Source organism: Rhinoraja longicauda, chromosome 33, assembly GCF_053455715.1.
Source record: "Rhinoraja longicauda isolate Sanriku21f chromosome 33, sRhiLon1.1, whole genome shotgun sequence".
In the NCBI taxonomy this organism is placed as follows: domain Eukaryota; kingdom Metazoa; phylum Chordata; class Chondrichthyes; order Rajiformes; family Arhynchobatidae; genus Rhinoraja; species Rhinoraja longicauda.
Genome location: NC_135985.1, coordinates 206,934 through 232,495, shown reverse-complemented (window position 1 = coordinate 232,495; position 25,562 = coordinate 206,934). Strand labels below are relative to the sequence as shown.

Sequence of the window (25,562 nt, the reverse complement as noted above, 5' to 3'; positions counted from 1 at the left end):
CGCAGGTTGGTAGAAAATTGATTTTGAGGAGAACATTGAGAGGATACAAGGGGATATCGATAGGTTAAGCAAGTGGGCAAAGATGTGGCAGATGAGGTAAAGCGTGTAATGTAAATGGGGAAATGAGAAACGGCAAGTTGTCTATCCTGGCAAAGGAAATTAAAGAACGTATTGGGTTGAGATTTTGAGAGAATACAGAGATGTGAATTGCTGAAGGATCTAGTGCCCAACTTACCTTTGGTCAGCAGGTAAACCGGTAACCTAGGTGACCTTACCTGCCTTTGGTCAGCAGATGACCTAGAACGCTGTGGGGATGCGGGGGGGGGGGGATTGGATACAAAAGTAAGAAGACCTCTTCAGTTCAAAGGGGATTAGTGAGGCTCCGTTTGGAAGTGTATGTGCAGGAGTGGTTTGCATATTTAAGGACTATGTTCCAGGTAGCTTTAGTTGACTGATGCCTGGAACAGGTGGGTTGACAGATGGGCTTTAGATGAGGGGTGTCCGCAGGATGGGTATAGTGGGCATATTTCTTCGTAGCAGAATCTGGAACGGAGGTCAACTGTTTAAGAGAAAGCTGAGGTCAATCTTTTCCCCTCAGATGGTCGATAAAGGGGGTGGAGCAGAGTCTGAATATTTTCAAGGTGAGATAGATGGATATTTGAGAAGATAGGGGTTGCTGCAGGTGACCCTTCACCAGGCTAATGCGAGGCGTGCTTCTGCCCACAGCTACCTCCTCCCCCACCTCCTGCCATCCAAGCCGGGCATCGACAGCGGCCAGCTGCAACGCCCTGGAACCTGCACCATCCAGAGGCTTTTCAAGATGAATTTTGTGCCCGTTGGTTTCTGGCAGCGGTTTATCGCCCGAATCTTGATCAGCCTTTCCGACATGGATGCACAGGTATGATCCCCCCTTCCTCACTCCCCCTTCCTTATTCCCCCCTGTCTCCCCTCCTCTACCCCCTCTTCCTCTCTCCCCCCTGTCTCCCCTCCTCTGCCCCCTCTTCCCCTCTCCCCCCTGTCTCCCCTCCTCTACCCCCTCTTCCCCTCTCCCCCCTGTCTCCCCTCCTCTACCCCCTCTTCCCCTCTCCCCCCTGTCTCCCCTCCTCTACCCCCTCTTCCCCTCTCCCCCCTGTCTCCCCTCCTCTGCCCCCTCTTCCCCTCTCCCCCCTGTCTCCCCTCCTCTACCCCCTCTTCCCCTCTCCCCCCCGTCTCCCCTCCTCTACCCCCTCTTCCCCTCTCCCCCCTGTCTCCCCTCCTCTGCCCCCTCTTCCTCTCTCCCCCCTGTCTCCCCTCCTCTACCCCCTCTTCCCCTCTCCCCCCTGTCTCCCCTCCTCTACCCCCTCTTCCCCTCTCCCCCCCGTCTCCCCTCCTCTACCCCCTCTTCCCCTCTCCCCCCTGTCTCCCCTCCTCTGCCCCCTCTTCCTCTCTCCCCCCTGTCTCCCCTCCTCTACCCCCTCTTCCCCTCTCCCCCCTGTCTCCCCTCCTCTACCCCCTCTTCCCCTCTCCCCCCCGTCTCCCCTCCTCTACCTTTACATATCACTCCTCCTCTCTCCTAATCTTACACCCTTTTGTCTTTTTTACATCTCAAGCCTTTGTCCATCCATCTGCCAATAAACATCCCTCTCCCGATCCACATATCACTGGCCAGGCTTTCTCCCCCTGACGATCAGCCCTACCCGCTGAGTTATTACTCCGGTACTCTGTGAAATGTTACCTATCCATGTTCTCCACAGATGCTGCCTGACCCGCTGAGTTACTCCGGTACTCTGTGAAACGTTACCTATCCATGTTCTCCACAGATGCTGCCTGACCCGCTGAGTTATTCCAGCACTCTGAGTGTTGCTGGTGAACCAGCATCTGCTGTTCCGTGTGTCTCCGCTGTGCTGACGATCTGTGTGCCTTCTCTCTTGACCAGCTTGTAGATAATGAAAGGAAGGTGAGGCGGTGTGGAGGGAGCCGGGCTTCGGCTTACAGCTTCACCAGGACTCGGCGGCGAAACCGCTGCAGCACCTTCCGAGTGAAACGGAACCAAACCATCTACTGGCAAGAAGGTTTGCAGCTGACCTACGAGGGAGGCTGCCTCAGGTAACCAGCTACTCCATCAGCTCTCAAGACCCGCGGGCAGCCGGCTGTGCCCAGCTGTCACCCTCGATCCTCAACAACTCTCCTCCTTCCTGCAGCGTGGAATCCTCAGAGGTGAACTGGAAAAGGAAGAAAAGTGCTGGAATAAAAATCATGTGCCAGTCGGAAACACGAGACTTCTCAGCTGTTGCCTTCATCACTGATCACGTCAACTCTCTGATTGACCAGTGGTTTCCAGGTGAGTTCCCAGAGCTTGGTGTGATAATAGACAATAGGTGCAGGAGGAGGCCATTCGGCCCTTCGAGCCAGCACCGCCATTCACTGTGCTCATGGCTGACCATCCTGCTTGGTGAGATGTTGTGACTCGTGATGCTCCTGTTCCCAAGGGGCCAGTGATGACCACTGACCCATGAGCTGTGCTGGCGTTGAGAGAAGGAAGAATGAGATTTTAATCCAAAGCCCAGCGATGAATGCTAATGCTCCACTAACTGGCAAAATTATCTGGTCATTAGAATTTGATCAACAACAGTCAGTGTGTGTGGACAGATCCAGCATCCTGTTTGGGAACGGGGAGTAGAGAGGTCACGGGGCGTGTGCTTGAGACCAGCGGCTTCATTACGGGGAACGGGCGGGGAATTCCCTTTGGAGAAGCTTCAGAGTGGATCCAGGTGTGGATCCAGGTGTGGATCCAGGTGTGGATCCAGGTGTGGATCCAGGTGTGAATCCAGGTGTGGATCTAGATCTAGATGAGGTTGCAATCCCTGCCCTGCCCGTCCCGCCCCGCCCCGCCCCGTCGATCACATCCTACTGTGAAGGTTTCTGGGCCCATTGATTCCCTGCTCGTGTTGCCAAACTACTTGTGTCCAGACCCACTATTATTTTACCCAATATTACCGAGCCAGCAGTTCATTAATATTTAAACCTCAGATTTCCCCCCACAATTTGCCACTAATTTAAATCCCAGCACTTACCCTGTTCCCTGCAGGTATTTATTCACAAAATGCTGGAGTAACTCAGCAGGTCAGGCAGCATCTCAGGAGAGAAGGATTGGGTGACGTTTCGGGTGGACTGAAGCTGCTCCCTGCAGGTTTCAGTCTTTGCTTTGTCGCGATGCGATGTGTGCTCCGTGTTAGTGGTGGAGGGTTAACCCTTTGTGTGCCCCACAGCTCTGACAGCCACGGAATCAGACGGCAGCCCGCTGGTTGAGCAGTATGTTCCCTGCCCTCAGTGCTCTGCCCAGGACCCACATCTCCAGGGACAAAGGCCGCACTACTTCAGCATGGAGGACTGCCTCCTCACTGCCATCGAGCACACGGACATCTCCTGTCCAAACCACCCTGCCGTCTCCGTGCCTCTCGACGAGTTGGTCCCAGAGATCTTCATGACCGATTTCCCAGCACGGTAAGGATCGGCCTGCATTGGCATTGGCATTGGACTGGAGCCAGGAATGGCTGCTCCTGAGTAGATTAGTGATTAGTACAGGTGTCAGGGGTAACGGACAGAAGGCAGGAAATTGGGGTTGGGAGGGAGAGATAGATCAGCCATGATCGAATGGCGGAGTAGACTCGATGGGCTGAATGGCCTATTTCTACTCCTATCCCTTATGACCTTATGATCTTAGATCTAACTATCGCCTCCAAATATAGGGATGCACAAGTTAAGACAGCAAACAGAGGAGAGGGAGAGTAATGTATGTGGGGAGGAGGATGGAACAGCGGCGCTTTAAAGGGAAGGTTCAGAAGAGTCATCTCACTGAAGAAGGGTCTCGACGAATGGGAGACGTTTCGGGTCGAGACCCTTCTTCAGACTGATGTGTGGCACTGGGCCTGTACTTGCTGGAGATGGGAAGGGTGAGTGGGAACCTCATTGAAACTTACTGACTATTGAAAGCCCTCAATAAGGTTCCTGATTAATAAGGGTATCAAAGGTTACGAGGAGAAGGCAGGAGATTGGAGTTGAGAGGGAAAAATAGATCAGCCATGATCGAATGGCGGAGTAGACTCGATGGGCAGAATGGCCTCATTCTCCTCCTGTTGTATGACCTTGTGAACCGGAGTTGTTCTGGGTGCGAGCTAGTGTGGGTGCAATGGGCAGAAAGGTGGCCTTCAGTGCTGGAACCACTCTGATCCAGCTCCTCCATGTAACACTAATATAACTGTGGACACCTAGTTTGCCATAGTCTGAGCAGTTTACTGCAACGTTCTGTTTGTAACTATATTTAATATTGTTTAACAGGTTATTTCTGGATGTGAACTGTTTGGAACAAAATGAAACTTCAGACCATATCCTGGGTCAGGGAGGGAGTGGAGCGACTGTGTACAAAGCAAAGTACAAGACGATACCTGTAGCAATCAAGAAGTTTCATTTCAAAAATTACCAAGCTCTATCTAGTAAATCCCGCACAGGTAAACATCTTGCTCAATAGCTCCTTACATTGCAATATCACAAATGGGATCTTTAGTGCTGAGTTTTTCTTCTTTACAAAATAATATTGAAGCAATGGAGGGATTAAGGAAAAGATCTCGGATTCCAAAGGCTGTCACAGTTACACTCAAAAACACTTGCAGATACCAACAGATCACACAGAAGCTCGCAGTTACACCAGAACTGACACAGATTTACGCGCTGGACCTACCCGATCTCCCGGTTGCCAAACACTTTAATTCCCACACTGACCTTTTGTGTCCCACGCCTTCTCCATTGTCAGAGTGAGGCCAAACACAAATTGGAGGAACAGCACCTCATGTTTTGCTTGGGCAGCTTACAGCCTAGTGGCGTTGAGAGTTTTGATTTCCCTAACTTCAAGTCACCCTTGCACACCGTCTTCCTCCGTCCCTTCCTCACTCAAGTCGTTCCAGCTTCAAAGTCGTCTTGTTGAGTCTCATTGTCGGTACTAATTCTCACCGAGCCCACAGCCAACAATGGCCTGTTTCCTTTATCATCGTTACTCTTTCATTCATTTGTTCCAAATCACTCTCCATCACCATCTACATCACCGTCTATATTTCTCATTTCCCTTTACCCTGATGCTCAGTCTGAAGAAGGGTCTCAACCCAAAATGTCACCTACTCCATGTTCTCCAGAGATGCTGCCTGACCCGCTGAGTTACTCCAGCACTCTGTGTCTATGTTCGGTTACAATCCATACATATTCCTTGAAGGCAGAACAGGACAGGGAAAGTAACAGATCACGGTAGTATTTGGTCAAAGACAAATGCTTACAATGTTACCAAAAACAGCAGTAACCTGAGCTTGGAGACATGTTAGAATTCAACAAAGCAGCAGCTAGACATTGGTGAGGCAAGAGAAAGTCTCTTGAGTGAGTTAGTGAGATACAGTCAGATACAAGAGTGAGCTGGTGAGATGCACAGATACACAAGTGTTGGTGAGATACAGTCAGATACACAAGTGTTGGTGAGATACAGTCAGATACAAGAGTAAGTTAGTGAGATACAGAATCTAAAAGCTGCTTTGTGTCAGAAGGAAACAAGTAACATTAATGTGGGTTTCTTTGCGCTCTGGGGATGTATTAAGGAATTAGAACATGGTAATGAACTTAAATAATTTGTACCTGTTTTCATGGAAGAAGCTACGATAAAGGGTAACCATGGGGAGCTGGGTCTCGGGTGTCCAAGGAGATGAAAGAAATCAACTATAATTTTTAAATGATGTTGAAGAAATGAATGGGGCCAAAGTTGTTAAAAATCCCCACTACCTGCTGCCGGGCATTCCCAGGATTTGGAAAGTGGTCTCTCAGTAACTAATTCCACCATTGATGCACCAGCCTAATGTAGAGAGGTCCCCAGTCCTTGTTGCACATTGGAAAGAGAGCCCTGGTCACTCTAGCCTGTAGTAACGGAGACTCACTGTGTATCTCACTGGATGCAGCAGTCTAATGTGGAGATGTCCCTGGTCCCTACTGCCCACAGTAACAGAGGTACTCTCACTAGATTCCCTGTATCTCACTAGATTCCCTGTATCCCACTAGATTACCTGTATCTCACTAGATTCCCTGTATCCCACTAGATTCCCTGTATCCCACTAGATTCCCTGTATCTCACTAGATTCCCTGTATCCCACTAGATTCCCTGTATCCCACTAGATTCCCTGTATCCCACTAGATTCCCTGTATCCCACTAGATTCCCTGTATCCCACTAGCCTTAGAGGGAGTACAGAGAAGGTTCACCAGATTGATCCCTGGGATGGCAGGACTTTCATATGAAGAAAGACTGGATAGACTAGGCTTGTACTCGCTGGAATTTAGAAGACTGAGGGGGGATCTTATTGAAACATATAAAATTCTTAAGGGGTTGGAGAGGCTAGATGCGGGAAGATTGTTCCCGATGTTGGGGAAGTCCAGAACCAGGGGTCACAGCTTAAGGATAAGGGGGAAGTCTTTTAGGACCGAGATGAGAAAACATTTCTTTACACAGAGAGTGGTGAGTCTGTGGAATTCTCTGCCACAGAAGGTAGTTGAGGCCAGTTCATTGGCTATATTTAAGAGGGAGTTAGATGTGGCCCTTATGGCTAGAGGGATCAGGGGGTATGGAGAGAAGGCAGGTACAGGTTACTGAGCTGGATGATCAGCCATGATCATATTGAATGGTGGTGCAGGCTCGAAGGGCCGAATGGCCTACTCCTGCACCTATTTTCTATGTTTCTATGTTTCTATCCCTCTAGATTCCCTGTATCCCACTAGATTCTCCATGTATCCCACTAGATTCGATGTTGCGGCACCTGGGGGCTCTGGAGGTGATGCGGACTTTCTCGGAGTTCCGTCAGGAGAGCAGCATTCTTCACTCGCTGCTGCACCCGTGTATCGTGGCTCTGCTCGGCCTCTGCATCCACCCGCTCTGCTTCGCCCTGGAGCTCGCCCCCTTGGGCAGCCTCAACACCGTGCTCAGCCAGCACTCGACAGGTAACAGAACACACACCAGCAGCCAACTGCATGTGCGGAAAATGCTTCGAGTAGAAACGGGCATTACTGGGAATGTGGGACTGTCAGAGGGTGTGAGGGGTTGTGGGGAAAAGGCAGGAGAATGGGGTTAGGAGGGAGAGATAGATCAGCCAAGATTGAATGGCGGCGTAGACTTGATTGGCCGAATGGCCTAATTCTACAAATCTTATGACTTGGAATTAGCAGCACTATGTGATGGAAATGGAACGTTTAAATACAAGTGTGGGTTTGCTATTTGTAGCGAATAACGATAATTCTTTTTACACTAAACGTGAATCACATCAGCGTGTGGGAGTGTTGACTTTACCCCACGTCGGCATTTGTCGCTGGAACTTTGTCTGACGTTGGGTGTGTGGAACGAGCTGCCACAGGAGGTCGTTCAGGCAGAAACGATAACAATATTTCATTCATTTGGCTAGGTGCATGGTGGAAAGGTTTAGGATGATCGGGACTAATGTAGACGGGGCATGTTGGTCGGCATGGGCGAACTGGGATGAAGGGCCTGTTTCCATGCTGGGTGACTACAAGGCTGATGAGCTACAAGGCTGAGAACGATATTCTGCACTCTGTGTCTCCCCCTTTGCTCCACCTATTGTACTTGAGTTTGAATTGATTACACACCGATCAGCCAAAACATTATGACCACTGACAGGCGAAGTGAATAACATTGATTATCTTGTTACAATGGCACCTGTCAAGGGGTGGGATATCTTAGGCAGCAAGTGAACAGTCAGTTCTTGAAGTTGATGTGTTGGATGCAGGAGAAATGGGCAGGAGTAAAGACCTGAGCAACTTTGACAAGCGCCAAATTATTATGGCCAGACGATTGGGTCAGAGCATCTGTGAAACGGCAAGGCTTGTGGGGTGCTCCCGGTCAGCAGTGGTGAGTACCTACTGGTCCGAGGAGGGACAGATCACAAACCGGCGACAGACAGGGTGTTGGGCGCCCAAGGCTCATCGATGCACGAGGACAACGAAGGCTATCCCGTCTGGTCCAAACCGACAGAAGGTCGTCTGCGGCACAAGTCACAGAAAATGTTAATGGTGGTGACGGGAGGAATGTGTCACAATACACAGTGCATCGCACCCTGCTGCGTATGGGGCTGCACATGGAGGACCAACAGCATATTAGGCAGGTGGTCATAATGTTTTGGTTGATCGGTGTATTTATGTATAGTATTGGGTAGCGTGCCTCTCACTGTACCTCGCTCGGTACACATGTATAATCACCCCGCGCCTGCTTGTGGTGTAAAGTACATTGTCTGTCCCTCTCCAACAGGAGCCAACTTCCTGCCGCTGGGCCACATGCTGACCTACAGAATTGCGTACCAGATTGCTCTGGGCCTGGCCTATCTCCACAGGAAGATGATCATCTTCTGTGACCTGAAGTCTGATAATGTCCTGGTTTGGTCGCTGGACGTCACGCGCCCCGTGAACGTGAAGCTCTCCGACTACGGCATCAGCCGGCAGTCCTTCCACGAGGGGGCACTGGGGGTAGAAGGCACTCCGGGGTATCAGGCGCCAGAGATCATGCCGGGCATTGTTTACGATGAAAAGGTACGAAACCAAATGCCCTTGCTCAACAAAAGTGCTTTTAAAATGTTGATCAAATGTAATCGGGCATTTTACAGTGAAAGCACCAGCTCTGGTGACCTGTGTGTGTTGGTACACAACCGTGTGTGTGTTGGTACACAACGTGTGTGACCTGTGTGTGACCTGTGTGTGACCTGTGTGTGTTGGTACACAGGGCGGTGTGAGTGCTGGTACAGGGGTATAGGGACTGGTGGTACAGGGGTATAGGGACTGGTGGTACAGGGGTATAGGGACTGGTGGTACAGGGGTATAGGGACTGGTGGTACAGGGGTATAGGGACTGGTGGTACAGGGGTATAGGGACTGGTGGTACAGGGGTATAGGGACTGGTGGTACAGGGGTATAGGGACTGGTGGTACAGGGGTATTGGGACTGGTGGTACAGGGGTATAGGGACTGGTGGTACAGGGGTATAGGGACTGGTGGTACAGGGGTATAGGGACTGGTGGTACAGGGGTATAGGGACTGGTGGTACAGGGGTATAGGGACTGGTGGTACAGGGGTATAGGGACTGGTGGTACAGGGGTATAGGGACTGGTGGTACAGGGGTATAGGGACTGGTGGTACAGGGGTATAGGGACTGGTGGTACAGGGGTATAGGGACTGGTGGTACAGGGGTATAGGGACTGGTGGTACAGGGGTATAGGGACTGGTGGTACAGGGGGTATTGGGACTGGTGGTACAGGGGCTGGTCTGGACTCCTGTTCTATTACGGCAGTGTGACCTGTTCTTCCCAGGTGGACATGTTCTCGTTCGGCATGGTCCTGTACGAGCTGCTGTCCGGTCAGCGGCCGATCCTTGGCCAGCACCAAGTGCAGATTGTGAAGAAACTGTCCAAAGGCATCCGGCCTGTGCTGGGATCGCTGCAGGAGGTGCAGTTTCACCAGATGCAGAGCCTGATGATCGAGTGCTGGGACACGAAGCCGGAGAAGGTAAAGAAATGGAAGGCCTGTGGAAATGGAAGGCCTGCATGCCGGGAGCAGGGTGGTGCCTCACACTGCCAGAGACCCAGGTTCAATCCCGACCTCGGGTGCTGTCTGTGTGGAGTTTGCAGATCGATGGTCAGCATGGACTCGGTGGGCTGAAGGGCCTGTTTCCATGCTGTATCTCTAAACTATGACATCAGGAGACTGAAACCCCACCGACTGAAGGTGCAGGACAGGCAAAGAGGTTTTATCTACAAAGATGGAAATGGAGTTGTTGAACTTAACAAAGAAAGTTGGAAACTCTCAGCCGGTGTCATTGTGGAATGTTAATCGTTTCACCACAACCATTCCTATTGGGCAGTTCCTGCATCTCCTGGTTTACTTCACAGTTCCAGCATCTGCAGTTGTTGGCATTGACCATGGGCTTTGTTTAGCTTCTCCCCTGAGGATGGCTGGACGTTCTAGTACAATCTCTCGCCTCAAGTACAATAGGTCGAGCAGGGTTAGAGGTGACAAATTCAGTCCAAAAGACATTTATGGTGTAATTTGTGATTGTAATTTTATCTCAAGCAGCCTCTCCCGTCTGGCAGAAGGTCCAAAAGCTTGAAAGCGCACACCACCAGACTCAGGAACAGTTTCTTTCCCTCTGTTATCAGGTTTCTGAACGGCCCTTCCATAAGCTAAGGTACTGTCCGATTCACCTCCACCCCATTGTGGACATTGGACTTTGTCTCTGGAACTGATGCGCTACAATGCTGAGAACTATATTCTGCACTCTGTATCTTCCCCTTTGCTCTACCTGTTGTACTTGAGTTTGACTTGATTGTATTTATGTATGGTATTACCTGAACTGTTTGGATAGCATTCAGAACAACTGTTGCTCGGTACACGTGGCAATAATAAACCTGGACCTAAACCGTGACCTGAAGGGTTTCCATTGACTGTTCTTTTCCATGTCTCTGCCCAGCGGCCGGCAGCGAGCTGTGTCGTCAGTTTGATGCGAGACCCCCGCTTCCCCGTCTTCATGTACACCCTGCAGGCAGGGAGACAGCACCTGTTCTATCCTTCCCTCGACCACGAGCGAACCGTCATCTTATGGAATGAAGAAGGAAGCCAAAGGTACATCTCCCAGCATCCCTCCCTCCCTCCCTCCCTCCCTCCCTCCCTCCCTCCCTCCCTCCCTCCCTCCCTCCCTCCCTCCCTCCCTCCCTCCCTCCCTCCCTCCCTCCCTCCCTCCCTCCCTCCCTCCCTCCCTCCCTCCCTCCCCTTCCCTCCCCTTCCCCCTCCCTCCCTCCCTCCCTCCCTCCCTCCCTCCCTCCCTCCCTCCCTCCCTCCCTCCCTCCCTCCCTCCCTCCCTCCCTCCCTCCCTCCCTCCCTCCCTCCCTCCCTCCCTCCCTCCCTCCCTCCCTCCCCTTCCCTCCCCTTCCCCCTCCCTCCCTCCCCTCCCTCCCTCCCTCCCTCCCTCCCTCCCTCCCTCCCTCCCTCCCTCCCTCCCTCCCTCCCTCCCTCCTCCCTCCCTCCCTCCCTCCTCCCTCCCTCCCTTCCCTCCCCTTCCCCCTCCCTCCCTCCCTCCCTCCCTCCCTCCCTCCCTCCCTCCCTCCCTCCCTCCCTCCCTCCCTCCCTCCCTCCCTCCCTCCCTCCCTCCCTCCCTCCCTCCCTCCCTCCCTCCCTCCCTCCCTCCCTCCCTTCCCTCCCCTTCCCCCTCCCTCCCTCCCTCCCTCCCTCCCTCCCTCCCTCCCTCCCTCCCTCCCTCCCTCCCTCCCTCCCTCCCTCCCTCCCCTCCCTCCCTCCCTCCCCTCCCCTCCCCTCCCCCCCTCCCTCCCTCCCTCCCCCCCCCCCCCTCCCTCCCCCCCCCCCCCCCCTCCCTCCCTCCCTCCCTCCCTCCTCTCACCTGGTGCAGCAACCAGCACTGGCAGCAGAATTACATCACATTGATTAATATGGGGTTTATCTTGGAGCGACATTACTCAGTGGATGGAAGAATGGGAATAGAAGTAACCAATAACTGTTTGTGAACAACCTTTGATGTAATGAGTGGTGAGGATGGCAGGTGGTGGGAATGTACCGCAGACAGGGAGACCTCCATAAGACTGGGCTTTAGGGGGTGTTAATCTAGGAACCATTTGGCATTCCTGACGTTTGATGAAGGACATTCATTGGTGTCAGGATGTGTCGAGGATTTCCCATCAAACTGACGTTGTGTGTCTGTGTGGAACCGGCAGGAACTACAGCGTGGTGAACATAGACAAAGGGGTGATGGAGGTCGATCACATCAGCTGCCCGGGCGTGGGGCTGAGCTCCCAGCTGAAGCTTCACACCACACTGTGGACAGCTACTAAGGTGAGCATTGTGGCGGTGAGGGTGGGCACTGACTGGCACCAGGGTGGCCAGAGGAGGCTGGCACTGTATCCAGAGGAGACTGGCACTGTATCCAGAGGAGACTGGCACTGTATCCGGAGGGGACTGGACGCTCTGTATCACGGCAGCACAGGCCAGCTCCCCAGTTGTATTCTTTAATACTGACAGCTCAGTTCCCTGCTTCATTATAAATGACATTTATATCATTTATATCACAGCATCCGTCCACCTGTCCATCCGTCCACCTGTCCATCCGTCCACCTGTCCATCCGTCCACCTGTCCATCCGTCCACCCCTCCGTCCCTCCCTCCTCTCACCTGGTGCAGCAACCAGTAAGACAGCAGAATTACATCACATTGATTAATATGGAGTTTATCTATTACAGCTCATGTACACGTTATTGAAGTGGTTTGTAACTGGGCACTGCCATGGGGAGGGTGGATCCAATGCAGAGAGGTCTAGGCGTTAGAGACCTGGCGGGTTTGTACTTCTTTCTCTCAGTCAGAGAGAAGATGATATCTGAGGTGGAGGACAAGAGGAAGTTCTGTCCTCCTCCTAAGCTCGAGTGAGTACAGGCCCAGCACTGTCAAACTCTCGCTTGCCAAGGGGCCTTGTGTTGGTGACATGCTTCTTGTTGACATCCAGGACCAGAAGATCCAGGTGTACAGTCTGAAGGGGATGTGTCCACTAAAGGAACCGCTCCACGTCCTCGATGTTCCTGCCGTCGTCACCTGTTTCCTGTCCGTAATGCGTGGAAACCAGGTAACAGCCATCCTCCCAAACCCTGTCCCAATGGCCGACTGACCAGCGCCACACCACCACACTGCTGCAGGCCCAGTGTCCAGTGATGGGGTGAATCATTGTGCCATCCTGATCCCACCCCACCACACTGCTGCAGGCCCAGTGTCCAGTGATGGGGTGAATCATTGTGCCATCCTGATCCCACCCCACCACACTGCTGCAGGCCCAGTGTCCAGTGATGGGGTGAATCATTGTGCCATCCTGATCCCACCCCACCACACTGCTGCAGGCCCAGTGTCCAGTGATGGGGTGAATCATTGTGCCATCACATCAGGCCAACTCCATGTAGTTGGAAGCCGCTGGCGATGCAGAACCACGAGAGTCCTGACCCCACCTCCTTGTGGCGACGTTGACTCCACCACTTTCGCTGGGCCCAGCAGCCGATGAAGCACATGCCATTCACAACGATTGGAGCAAACCTCGAAGCCTCAGGCTCTGACTCCCTCTCTCTGATCAGCGGCCAGTGTTTGGAAACCGCAGAGCGCTGGGAAATGGATGTTTGATGGGCAGAATGGTGGCGATGGGCCGAAGGGCCTGTTGCTTGCTGTTGGGTCTGAGCCATCCTCCCCCATGCCTCCCTGCAGCTTCAGTAGCTGATGAACCACATATTGGGCAGTCTCTGCCTCTCCAACGCTGTTCCTTTGGCACTGGAGAAGATGAACGCTGTTGCAATTCTCCACCCATGTGTCAATAATGAGACCACTGGCAAATTCTGAAATGTAATACAGTATGTTCTACTCCTCCTGTGATCTTTTACCCTCAAAGTCTTTCATTTAATCAGAACAAAGTTGTTAGATGACAAATGAAAAGCAGTCCCTGTCTGTTGCCAGCCCTTGCTGCCAACAGTTGTGTCTTGGCCTCCCAGATCTTCCATCTGCAGAGCCTGCACTTGGAAGAAGGGTCTTGAACCAAAACATCATCAGGGCATCCCTCCACAGATGCTGCCTGACCTGCTGAGTTCCTCCAGGACTTGGTATTTTGTTTAAGATTTCAGCGTCTGCAGATTTTTGAATCACCATTTTATATCTGTTTATTTTAAGAATGGTGAACTGTGGGGTTGAGCCATGCTTGGTCAGTGGAATTCCCAGCGATTCTTTGTGCAGGTACCTATTAACCTGTTGGAAGTAGACGTGTTATTTCTATTCAGTTCATTACTCCTCTTGTCGCTGGACGGCACAATGTCACTGGGCAGCACAGTGTTAGTGTCACTGGGCAGCACAGTGTTAGTGTCACTGGGCAGTACAGTGTCACTGGGCAGCACAGTGTCACTGGGCAGTACAGTGCTGGTGTCACTGGGCAGCTCAGTGTTAGTGTCACTGGGCAGTACAGTGTTGGTGTCACTGGGCAGTACAGTGTCACTGGGCAGTACAGTGCTGGTGTCACTGGGCAGCACAGTGTTAGTGTCACTGGGCAGAACAGTGTTGGTGTCACTGGGCAGTACAGTGTCACTGGGCAGCACAGTGCTGGTGTCACTGGGCAGCACAGTGTTAGTGTCACTGGGCAGTACAGTGTTGGTGTCACTGGGCAGCACAGTGTTAGTGTCACTGGGCAGTACAGTGTCACTGGGCAGCACAGTGTCACTGGGCAGTACAGTGCTGGTGTCACTGGGCAGTACAGTGTTGGTGTCACTGGGCAGTACAGTGTTGGTGTCACTGGGCAGTACAGTGTCACTGGGCAGTACAGTGTTGGTGTCACTGGACAGCACAGTGTTGGTGTCACTGGGCAGTACAGTGTCACTGGGCAGTACAGTGTCACTGGGCAGTACAGTGTCACTGGGCAGTACAGTGTTGGTACTGTGCATTACAGTGTCACTGGGCAGCATGGTGTCACTGGCTAGTCTTCCCAGTGGAGTAGAGAATATAAACATCACTGGTGAGGTGGGCTTGTAGGGAGTATTCTCCCACCAATGGTGGCAATGTTCTGTGGAGTGTGTTCAGACCCAGGCTGGGCACTGAGAGCCAGGGGCTCGAGGCGTTCCATATGGCAATGATCCACATCCTCACCTATGAAGATCGCTACCTTTGGTTCCTTCAGGAATTTGACCAATGAATGAGTTGACCTGGTCAGCTGCCCAAGAAGATTAGTCGTGTTATTTTCATTAGGACAGCAAGATACCACAGTGGGTAGAGCCCCTGCCTCACAGCGCCAGAGACTCCGGTTCAAACCTGACCTCGGGTGCTATCTCTGTGGAGTTTGCATGTTCTCCCTGTGACTGTGCGGTTTTCCCCAGGTGCTCTGATTTCTTCCCACATCCGTGCAGGTTTGTAGGTTTATCGGCCCTCTGTAAACTGCTCCCAGTGTGTAGGGAGTAGATGAGGAAGTGGGATAACATAGAGCTGGTGTGAATGGGAGATCAGTGCACCTGGTGGGCCAAAGGGCCTGTTTCCATGCTGTATCTCACAATGATTACGTGCTGGGTCAGATGAATCAGTCATAGACATTTTCTGAGCGTGCATGTCTGTCGATTCTTTGTGCAGAAGTCTCCGCTGATGTTGGCCGGTATGGCTGATGGGATGGTTGCTGTTTATTCTTTGGCCAGTGAACTTCCCTGGGATTGGTCCTCCTACTTGTGCTCGCGTTCTGCAAACAACCTGCGCTTTAAGATTCCCGACAGCGACCGGCGTCAGAACGCCTACGCTGTAACTGACATGTTAACCATCAACAATGAAGCAGAGGTGTGGTACACCAATGGTCCCGGGATCCTGGTCATCGACACACTGAACGTGGAGATCAGTCGTCGGCTAGAACCGTACCAGCCGCCCTCCCAGGTCATCTCCATGGCGTCTAACCTGGGCTGTGATGGCGAAGAGACGGTCTGGTGTCTAGATGACAAGACGAGCACCTTGATCATGTACCAAGCCTACCAGGTCTGTGCGCACTATGCCTGCAATGACTGCAACCCATTGAGAGACATGTTTCCCATCCAGCAACCTGCTGGTGCCATGCCAACCTTAGCCGTCACCACCCAGGACAGCGATGAACCCGGTCCCACCAACACTACCTTCATCGTCACTGATGAGGTTGGGACACAGATCCTACGGCATTGTGACTCTCTGACCGATTACTGTTCAATGTCCTCCTGCTCTTCCTCCTCCAACAACAGAAACATCAGTATTCCCTCCAGCCCATCCAGTATTCCCAATTGTCCCGACTTCGAGGGGCCGGACACACTGAGCGTTCCTGGCGGTGGGAGCCAGGACATCACCCCAACCGCAGAGAATCGGCAACACCTGCGGGCGGTCAAAGTGCTGGCCGTGAGGGGCACACTGTGGGTACCCAGGTGAGTGGGTGAGGGGCACTGTGGGTACTCAGGTGAGTGGGTGAGGGGCACTGTGGGTACTCAGGTGAGTGGGTGAGGGGCACTGTGGGTACTCAGGTGAGTGGGTGAGGGGCACTAAGGGTACTCGGGTGAGTGGGTGAGGGGCACTGTGGGTACTCAGGTGAGTGGGTGTGGGGCACTGTGGGTACCCAGGTGAGTGGGTGAGGGGCACTGTGGGTACTCAGGTGAGTGGGTGAGGGGCACTGTGGGTACTCAGGTGAGTGGGTGAGGGGCACTGTGGGTACTCAGGTGAGTGAGGGGCACTGTGGGTACTCAGGTGAGTGGGTGAGGGGCACTGTGGGTACTCAGGTGAGTGGGTGAGGGGCACTGTGGGTACCCAGGTGAGTGAGGGGCACTGTGGGTACTCAGGTGAGTGGGTGAGGGGCACTGTGGGTACTCAGGTGAGTGAGGGGCACTGTGGGTACTCAGGTGAGTGGGTGTGGGGCACTGTGGGTACTCAGGTGAGTGGGTGTGGGGCACTGTGGGTACTCAGGTGAGTGGGTGAGGGGCACTGTGGGTACTCAGGTGAGTGGGTGAAGGGCACTGTGGGTACCCAGGTGAGTGAGGGGCACTGTGGGTACTCAGGTGAGTGGGTGAGGGGCACTGTGGGTACTCAGGTGAGTGAGGGGCACTGTGGGTACTCAGGTGAGTGGGTGAGGGGCACTGTGGGTACTCAGGTGAGTGGGTGTGGGGCACTGTGGGTACTCAGGTGAGTGGGTGAGGGGCACTGTGGGTACGCAGGTGAGTGGGTGAGGGGCACTGTGGGTACTCAGGTGAGTGAGGGACAGACGCACTGGATCGGGGGAGCTTCACTCACCCTGGTCCCGACACACATGGTGTTAGTGTGATGTGAGTGTAAGAAACACACGTGATGTGTGTAGATTGTACATGTTTCCAAGTCCAGGCTACATGTGTGAGAAAATAATTGCAGATGCTGGTACAAATCGAAGGTGTCACAAAAAGCTGGAGTAACTCAGCGTGATGTGTGTAGATTACACACGGATGTATGTGTAGGATATACATGTATCCGAGTCCAGATACACGTGTGATGTGTGTGTGTAGGATACACGTGTGAGTGTAGATTGCACATGTGTACCCAAGTGCAGATACACGTGTAGGTTGATGAATATTCCCAGGGTCAGATACAGGAGTATTCCCATGGTCAGATACAGGAATATTCCCATGGTCAGATACAAGAATATTCCCAGGGCCAGGCTGAGGATTTCAGGTACATGAACAAACCGAATGAACGACTGAATGTTGCTTTATTGTCACATGTGATACTGCAGTGAAAGTCTTGGCTTGAATACCCAAGGTGTGCAAACAAAGTCCCCCCACGCCGGGTCCTTTGTTCCATGGCAGAGGCGTCCAGCCCCACGTGTCCGTCCCTGACTGTCGATTGGCGCCATCATCGACCGCACCACTGACCTCCACTATCACCACTGACCTCTCCACTATCGCCATTGACCTCCACTATCACCACTGACCTCTCCAGACACCTCTGTCCAATCTAGTTAATGCTCCGCAGAGGGGATTTATCAACAGCTTTTGTAGAAGTGATGTAAATCAAAATGTTCCAGTGACTGGCACATACATTTTGCAAAATAAATCCCTGCATTCACAGCGGTGGTGGGGCCGTGGGCAAAGGGGGAACAGGTCGCCTGGCAACCCCTGGCCCCTGGCAACCCCTGGCCCCTGGCAACCCCTGACCTCTGACAACCCCTGACAACCCCTGACCCCTGGCACCCCTTGACCCCTGGCAACTCCTGACCCCTCGCACCGTGCCGCTGACCCCTGACCCATGGCACAGAATCTCTTTATTCATTGCATTTTATTGTTTTAGATTTTTAGGAATTATTTTGACTTTATTTCAATAATTTTAGATATTTTAATTGCTTTAGCCTCAATGTTTAATGTTTTAATGTTCGATTTCATCGATTACCCCTCTCGTCCCCCCTCCCGCTTCTCCGCGCTCTCCCCCTCTCCCTCTCCCTATCTCCCCCCCCTCTATACCCCCCTCACTCCCCTCCTCCCTCTCCCCCACATCCTCTCCCCCTCCCTCTCTCCCCCTCCCTCTCCCCCCTCCCTCTCCCCCTCCCCCTCTCTCCCCCCCCCCTCTCTCCCCCTCCCTCTCCCCCCTTCTCCCCCCTCCCTCTCTCCCCCCCCCCTCTCTCCCCCCCCTCTCTCTCCCCCCCACACGTGTTGTTGCCGTGTTCTCCCCTACAGGGCAGGTGGGGACATTGTGGTGATTGAGCTGCAGACACAGAGCGATGGTGATCGCGGCAGAGTGGTGTCCGTGCTGAGGGCTGAGGGAATGAATGAGGACAGGTGAGAGCGGCGACACGCCTGGCACACGGCACCCACACGCTCAACACACGGCACCCACATGCTCAACACACGGCACCCACACGCCCAACACACGGCACCCACACGCCCAACACACGGCACCCACACGCCAAACACATGGCACCCACACGCCCGACACACGGCAGTCACACGCCAAACACGGCACCCACACGCTCAACACACGCCACCCACATGCCCAACACACGGCACCCACATGCCCAACACACAGTACCCACACACCCAACACACGGCAGCCACATGCCAAACACACGGCACCCACACGCCCGACACACGGCAGCCACACGCCAAACAAACAGCACCCACACGCTCAACATACAGCACCCACACGCCCAACACACGGCACCCACACGCCCAACACACAGCACCCACACGCCCAACACACGGCACCCACCCGCACGCACGGCATGCACACACACAACACACGGCACCCACACGCCTGGCACATGGCACCAACACGCCCGGCCCCCACACACGCACACAGTGATACTGACACCGCGTTCCCTGCTGCCCCGTCCCCACAGCTCCCTGGTATCGGCTGCCGTGGTGGCCCGCGACACGGTGGTCAGCTGCCTGCTGGACGAGGCCGGAGACTGGCGGCTGTGTGTGTGGAGGGGGTGGGGCTCCCAACAGTTCCAGCTCTTCTACCAGTCCCTCGAAACGCTGGGGACGATGGAAGTCAGCAGCCGCAGACGGAGGTAGCAGACACGGCGAGCAGACAGAGCGAGCAGACAGAACGAGCAGACAGAGGAAGCAGACAGAGTGAGCAGACGGACGGAGCGTGCAGACGGACGGAGGGAGCAGACGGAGGGAGCAGACGGAGCGAGCTGACGGAGCGAGCAGACAGAGGGAGCAGACGGAGGGAGCAGACGGAGCGAGCAGACGGAGGGAGCAAGCAGACGGAGGGAGCAAGCAGATGGAGGGAGCAGACGGAACTCTCTTTCGTCTGATCTGCAGATCATGGTTCCCATCAGCTCAAAGGCAGAAAAGGATCTGTAAATTAATGCTTAACGACAAAACGTCAACAATGAAAGTGCCCGTTGCCTGTGAGACGGAGCCAAGAATGGACCATGTGTAGACACCATGTGTGTGTGGGTCACTGTGTGTGGGGGCCGGGCGTGTTGGTGCCATGTGTTGGGCGTGTGGGTGACGTGTGGTGAGTGTGTGAGTGCCATGTGTCGGGCGTGTGGGTGCCGTGTGGTGAGCGTGTGGGTGCCGTGTGCCAGGCATGTGAGTGCCGTGTGGTGAGCGTGTGAGTGTCGGGCGTGTGGGTGCCGTGTGTTGAGCGTGTGGGTGCCGTGTGTTGAGCGTGTGGGTGCCGTGTGTTGAGAGTGTGGGTGCCGTGTGTTGAGCGTGTGGGTGCCGTGTGTCGGGCGTGTGGGTGCCATGTGTTGAGCGTGTGGGTGCCGTGTGTCGGGCGTGTGAGTGCCGTGTGTCGGGCGTGTGAGTGCCGTGTGTCGGGCGTGTGGGTGCCGTGTGTCGGGCGTGTGGGTGCCGTGTGTTGAGCGTGTGGGTGCCGTGTGTCGGGCGTGTGAGTGCCGTATGTCGGGCGTGTGGGTGCCGTGTGTTGAGTGTGTGGGTGCCGTGTGTTGAGCGTGTGGGTGCCGTGTGTTGAGCGTGTGGGTGCCGTGTGTTGAGCGTGTGGGTGCCGTGTGTTGAGCGTGTGGGTGCCGTGTGGAGGAGTTGGGGGAATTGCAGCCTCTTGCACCATTCATCGCTGCGGTGCTGAACTGTGCCTGACCTCCGTCACATCCTCCCCCTCAATGTGTAAACCGCAGAGACCGTCTGCAAAGGGTTTAAATGGACTAATTTATTTATTCTGCAATAAATACAATGAAGAAATTAATTGTGAGTGTGGGGTGTTTGTGCTGCATGTCAGATACATCAAACATCTCCCCCAAACCAGCAGCACGGCCTCCTTCATCTCCAGTGCAGCCGGGCACTGGGGCAGGGGTCAGGCACTGGGGTATGAGTCAGGCACTGGGGCAGGGGTCAGGCACTGGGGCAGGGGGCAGGCACTGGGTCAGGGGGCAGGCAGTGGGTCAGGGGGCAGGCACTGGGTCAGGGGGCAGGGGTCAGGCCCACATGGTCGGGGGTCAGGCACTGGGTCAGGAGTCAGGCACTGGGGCAGGGATCAGGCCCACAGGGTCGGGGGTCAGGCACTGGGGCAGGGGGCAGGCACTGGGGCAGGGGTCAGGCCCACAGGGTCAGGGGTCAGGCACTGGGGCAGGGGCAGACCCACACAGCAGCTGCGGCCATCAGGGCCCCCAGATCTAGCACTGTCCAATGGGCTTCACATCGACCTTGCAACCAACATGTGACGGGCAACATGTGACAGGCAACATGTGACAGGCAACATGTGATGGCAACATGTGACAGGCAACATGTGATGGCAACATGTGACGGGCAACATGTGACAGGCAACATGTGACAGGCAACATGTGATGGCAACATGTGACAGGCAACTGGAGCTTCCGACGCACACCAGTCCCCATTTCCACTAACCCAAATCAATCTGATTGTTTCTTCTACAGTCCTCTGGTCTTTAAAGTTCACGCTTCAGATGCTGGGAATTTGTCAACTTTTAGTCCCATTTGTTTCTTTGAAACTCTTTCTGTATGGCTGTTAATTATTTTGCACAGCTCAGTGCTTGCCTCTTATCACACTGAGATGATTCCCATGTTCCCTGTCTGATGTACAAACTCCTTTGCCTATTGTGTCAGGTAGTTGATAATTGCCATCATAACTAACACAACTTGCTGTGTGGATGATCAGTCATGATCACATTGAATGGCAGTGCTGGCTCGAAGGGCCGAATGGCCTCCTCCTGCACCTCTTGTCTATTGTCTACGCTGACAAAGCCACTCTGACTGTGGTCACCCTCCATTGTTTTGTTGAAGGGTCCAATCTCTGTAATATTTGTTCACTTGCTCTTCAATTCAATCTTATCCATACTTCACTTTTGGTTCTTTTTAAATGTTCACAATCCAAGAGTTTACTACATTTCACACTGTTTGATGCTTCAAGCCTGAAACAGTCCTTTGCACAAGTAATTATGAAAGCTAGCAATTTATTGCAAGAGGAATTGAATAGATTGTGCCTCAGTTATATTCTCAAGACCACACTGGGAGTTGTGTGGAGTTGCGGTTTCTTTCAGCGAGGATGTAAATCAATCAGGGAATTGGGTTGGCTCGTAAGTAAAGATTGGACAGGCCTGCTGGAGTGAAAGTGTACTTGCATGAAACATACAACAAACCAGGAGGGTAGATGTGGCGAGGCTGTTCCCACTTATGGGAGTTACTATAACTAGGCTTCACTGCTTAAAACTAAAGGGTCACCTACTTAAGAGAGGAATGGGGCATTTTTAAACAACACTGCAGTAGTTTTATGATCAGAATGTCTAAGCTGGTGGTTGCTGTGGTGGTACTTGAACTCGTGCCTCTGCAGTGCTGTTCTGCTCTGGCTGTGTAGTAACTCAACACCATCCCTCTTTGATTAATGTCCCACAGTCCACTTGAAAAACAAACCAGAAGTAAACACAGATCAACGTACCCAGTAATCCTTCCAAAGTCCTACAATGGTGATCAATCACCTTCCACCACCCTGAGCCTGCAGTCACAGTGAGCGTAGATTCCCCACAGGGGGCGCTGTCTGAGGCTTGTGAGGGGTGTGTGTCCTTGTGGGGTGTGTGTCCGTGTGGGGTGTGGGTCCGTGTGGGGTGTGTGTCCGTGTGGGATGTGTGTCCGTGTGGGGTGTGTGTCCGTGTGGGGTGTGTGTCCGTGTGGCGTGTGTCCGTGTGGCGTGTGTGTCCGTGTGGGATGTATGTCCGTGTGAGGTGTGGGGTGTGTGTCTGTGTGGCGTGTGTGTCCGTGTGGGGTGTGTGTCCGTGTGGGGTGCATGTGGAATGTGTGTTCATGTGTGGCGTGTGTGTCCGTGTTCCCGTGTACCCATTTTGCTTCCAAGTGTCATTCGTGTCCATATCTCTCCAACTGATTTGTATCCAGCACCAGGCAGCCCGTTGCTGGCAGAAACCTGCGGTTGTACATGGAAGTCATTACATTGGATTGGCTTCCTGATCAGCCATTCTGAGAGTTGTTTACACAGAGGGCGGTGGGGGCCAGGGGTGGTAGTGGATAGGCACATGGAAACTCGGGGAATGGAGGGATATGGATTATGTGCAGGCAGATATGAATTTTGTCTAGTTTATTGTCGTGTGTACTGAGGTACCGTGAAAAGCTTTCTTGTTGCATGCTCTTCAGTCAACTAAAATATTATACATGATTATAATCGAAATGTCCAGAGTTACAGAGACAGGACAAAGAGAATAATATTTACTGCCAGAAGCACTAGTGTGTTTAGTGCGAGTCTTGGCATGATGTTCACAGATATTGTGGGCCAAAGGGACTGTTCTATGTTCTACGTTCCATCCTGTTGTGAGATGACCACCCTCCCCTGTGCCAGGTTGGCACCTCACGGCTTGCCTGCCTCCACCATGCAATCTTCCATTCCTCATGTCTGGGAGTTGGGTACATTCCCATTGGGAAGATTCACTCCTCACTGTGGCACACTGATCATACCGTGAAACCAAGGCTTACAATCTAGAAGGGGGCCCTTGAGTCACACAGCAAGGGGTGCCAGGTTACAAGCTAAGCAAGTGACACTGAATATTTATGAAGAAGCACTTTGGCTTCAACTCAGGCCCCAGTGCTTTGAAAGGATGCAGGGGCCAGCAGGGGGCACTAATGAGCTCCACGTAGAAATGATGTGAAGGTGAACATAGGAAGGAACTGCAGATGCTGGTTTAAACTGCAGACAGACACAAAATGCTGGAGTAACTTCAGACCAAGGTCTGAAGAAAAGTCTTAACCCGAAATGTCACCCATTCCTTCTCTCCAGAGATGCTGCCTGACCCACTGAGTTACTCCAGCACTTTGTGTCTATGATACCGTCATTTATTTCTACAAACGTTAATCTGGTTCCCTCTCCCTTTCCACTTTCAGTCATAGCTCTTTATTATCAGTCCTTATGTGTTTCTGATGCCACCATTATAATTCTGTGGTGGTACAGTTATTATATCGAGATATTTTTGTATATTTTCCAAATTATGGGACCAAATTAGCTTTAGGATGTTTGTAAATCTCAACCTGTTCTTTCACCAGGGAATGGATACTCTCAAAAGAGGGTGAATGAGGTTGGTTGGTCATAGACCTGGCTGATACATGATGACGAGAGTAGACACAAAATGCTGGAGTAACTCAGCGGGTCATTGGCTGCATGCTTTTACAATTCTTTGACTGTTTGTAGTAAGATTATTTGTATTTCTGTGTCCTGGTTATTGATCCTTCAAACACTAACTTAATTGACTCCAATCAATTGGCTACAATTATACCCAATCACTTTGGGCATATACCTATGCACTCTGAGTAAGTCTAAACTCTGCAACTATGTTCTTTACCAAGATTCTCCTGGAAACAAAGGATAAATTATTCAAGTGAACACAACCAAAAGATTTGTAAATTAAAGAACTAAAGAATTGCAAGATAACCATGACTCTTTAAAAATAGGTTTCTAAGTGACAACTGGATAGATCTGGTTTTGTTCAGCATTGCACATTGGCCTGTCATTGGCACCATTGTTGTTTTCTGGCATTCTGCTCAGCTTGGGATTGCTGAAAACTACCTTTTGGCACAATTGTTTACAGCTTTTTGTTTTTGGGAACAGTAGTTCAAATATTAAACAGTGATGAACAAGGAATTTCTTTGTTAAAATATTATCTTGGCCTTTGCTTAACTATGGGTTCCCAAAAGGTTCAACTTTTTTAAAAAAGTTCCAAATTCTCAGTGCAGCATTTTTAATGATTCCTGGTGCGTTCTAGGTTGTGTAATCACTGCATCAGGAGAGTGAAGACACAAAAGTAGCCGAGAGAACACTGGATCACAGAATCGAAGGGGAGAGAGACGTTCTCACTCCCAAAGGCATTGACTCAGGATGGAGTCATGTATTTTTTAGGAATAATACGTCTGACATTAACTTGCAAAGAACAAGGAATCTTTTTGTTAAAATCATATCTTGGCCTTTACTTCACTACGGGCTCCCAAATAGTTCAGATTTAAAGAAAAGTTCCAAAAACTGTCTCGTGGGACTTGGCATCTTTTCTACGGGCCGGACCTAGATTTGAACTTAACAAGCCAGCTTTTAAACAAAAACCCTGAAGTGTTGGAGTAACTCAGTGGGTCAGGCAGCATCTCTGGAGAACATGGATAGGTGACGTTTCAGAGTGCTGGAGTAACTCAGTGGGTTAGGCAGCATTTCTGGAGAGTTTTGATAGGTAACCATGAGATGCTGCTTGGCCCATTGAGTTACTCCAGTACTTTGGGATTTTTTGTTAAACCAGCACCTGCAATTCTTGTGTCTACAAGTCAGCTTTTCAATCAATGTTGGCGTAACTTGTTTTTAACACTGTGGCCCAGCAAGGTGGATTGGATTAGTCCTGCTTTTTGTGCACAGCACAATTTTACAATTTGTCAGATTGCTGCAATTGTGATGGGCGTATTGAAAACGAGCGATCATTAGATCAATTGCCTGTCTCTAGTACTGTGGTCTGGTGCAGGTCACATCACAGGTGCTCTTAATCAGATTGATGTTATCTGAATCAATTTGGTTAAGACTGATGAGAAGCTTGAGGGCATTGATGGTCATGCAGTTGTTTAATGCATCCAACACAGCAGAACTTTGATCTCATCCCTCAGTTTCAGAACACAGATCTAGCAATAGTGTACATGTTTTGTCATCTTGCAGCATCATCTGTTGGACAGATTCCCTTTCCTGATTAAGAGTTTTGACCGAAAACATCCACTAAACTATATTCTCCAGAAATGCTGCCTAACCCATTAGAGTTAAGGGCCTGTCCCACTTAGGTGATTTTTAAGGCGACTGCCAGGGACTGTCAAAATCATAGCAGATCGCCGAAATTTTCTTTTACCCTACGACAATGACGAGTCAGGTCGAGATTACACCGTCTTCTGAAACATCGCGAAAATTCCCACGCTGTCAATGTTTCTCCGGCTTCCTAATTTTCGCTGAAATCACTGACAAGTCGGTAAGTACTTGAGTGTTTTGAAATATAACATCTTGCCCGGGTTACTTGAAAACCAAGCTTCACGG

The 25,562-nt window shown here is 52.1% G+C and overlaps 1 protein-coding gene across 1 annotated transcript in view; it reads left to right on the top strand.

Annotated features, from left to right (window-relative positions):
• Window positions 1-20,198, top strand: part of lrrk1 (leucine-rich repeat kinase 1) — a 69,068-nt gene extending 48,870 nt beyond the window's left edge. Inside the window, exons 21-34 of the mRNA XM_078427291.1 lie at window positions 727-898; window positions 1,916-2,085; window positions 2,181-2,320; window positions 3,249-3,483; window positions 4,318-4,487; window positions 6,803-7,000; window positions 8,319-8,596; window positions 9,368-9,562; window positions 10,524-10,675; window positions 11,779-11,896; window positions 12,560-12,676; window positions 15,193-15,995; window positions 18,261-18,362; window positions 18,923-20,198. Of these exons, the coding sequence (XP_078283417.1) occupies window positions 727-898; window positions 1,916-2,085; window positions 2,181-2,320; window positions 3,249-3,483; window positions 4,318-4,487; window positions 6,803-7,000; window positions 8,319-8,596; window positions 9,368-9,562; window positions 10,524-10,675; window positions 11,779-11,896; window positions 12,560-12,676; window positions 15,193-15,995; window positions 18,261-18,362; window positions 18,923-19,100 (3,028 nt within the window). The 3' untranslated portion in view covers window positions 19,101-20,198. The remainder of the gene's footprint in view (window positions 1-726; window positions 899-1,915; window positions 2,086-2,180; window positions 2,321-3,248; window positions 3,484-4,317; window positions 4,488-6,802; window positions 7,001-8,318; window positions 8,597-9,367; window positions 9,563-10,523; window positions 10,676-11,778; window positions 11,897-12,559; window positions 12,677-15,192; window positions 15,996-18,260; window positions 18,363-18,922) is intronic.
• The last annotated feature ends 5,364 nt before the right edge of the window (window positions 20,199-25,562 follow it).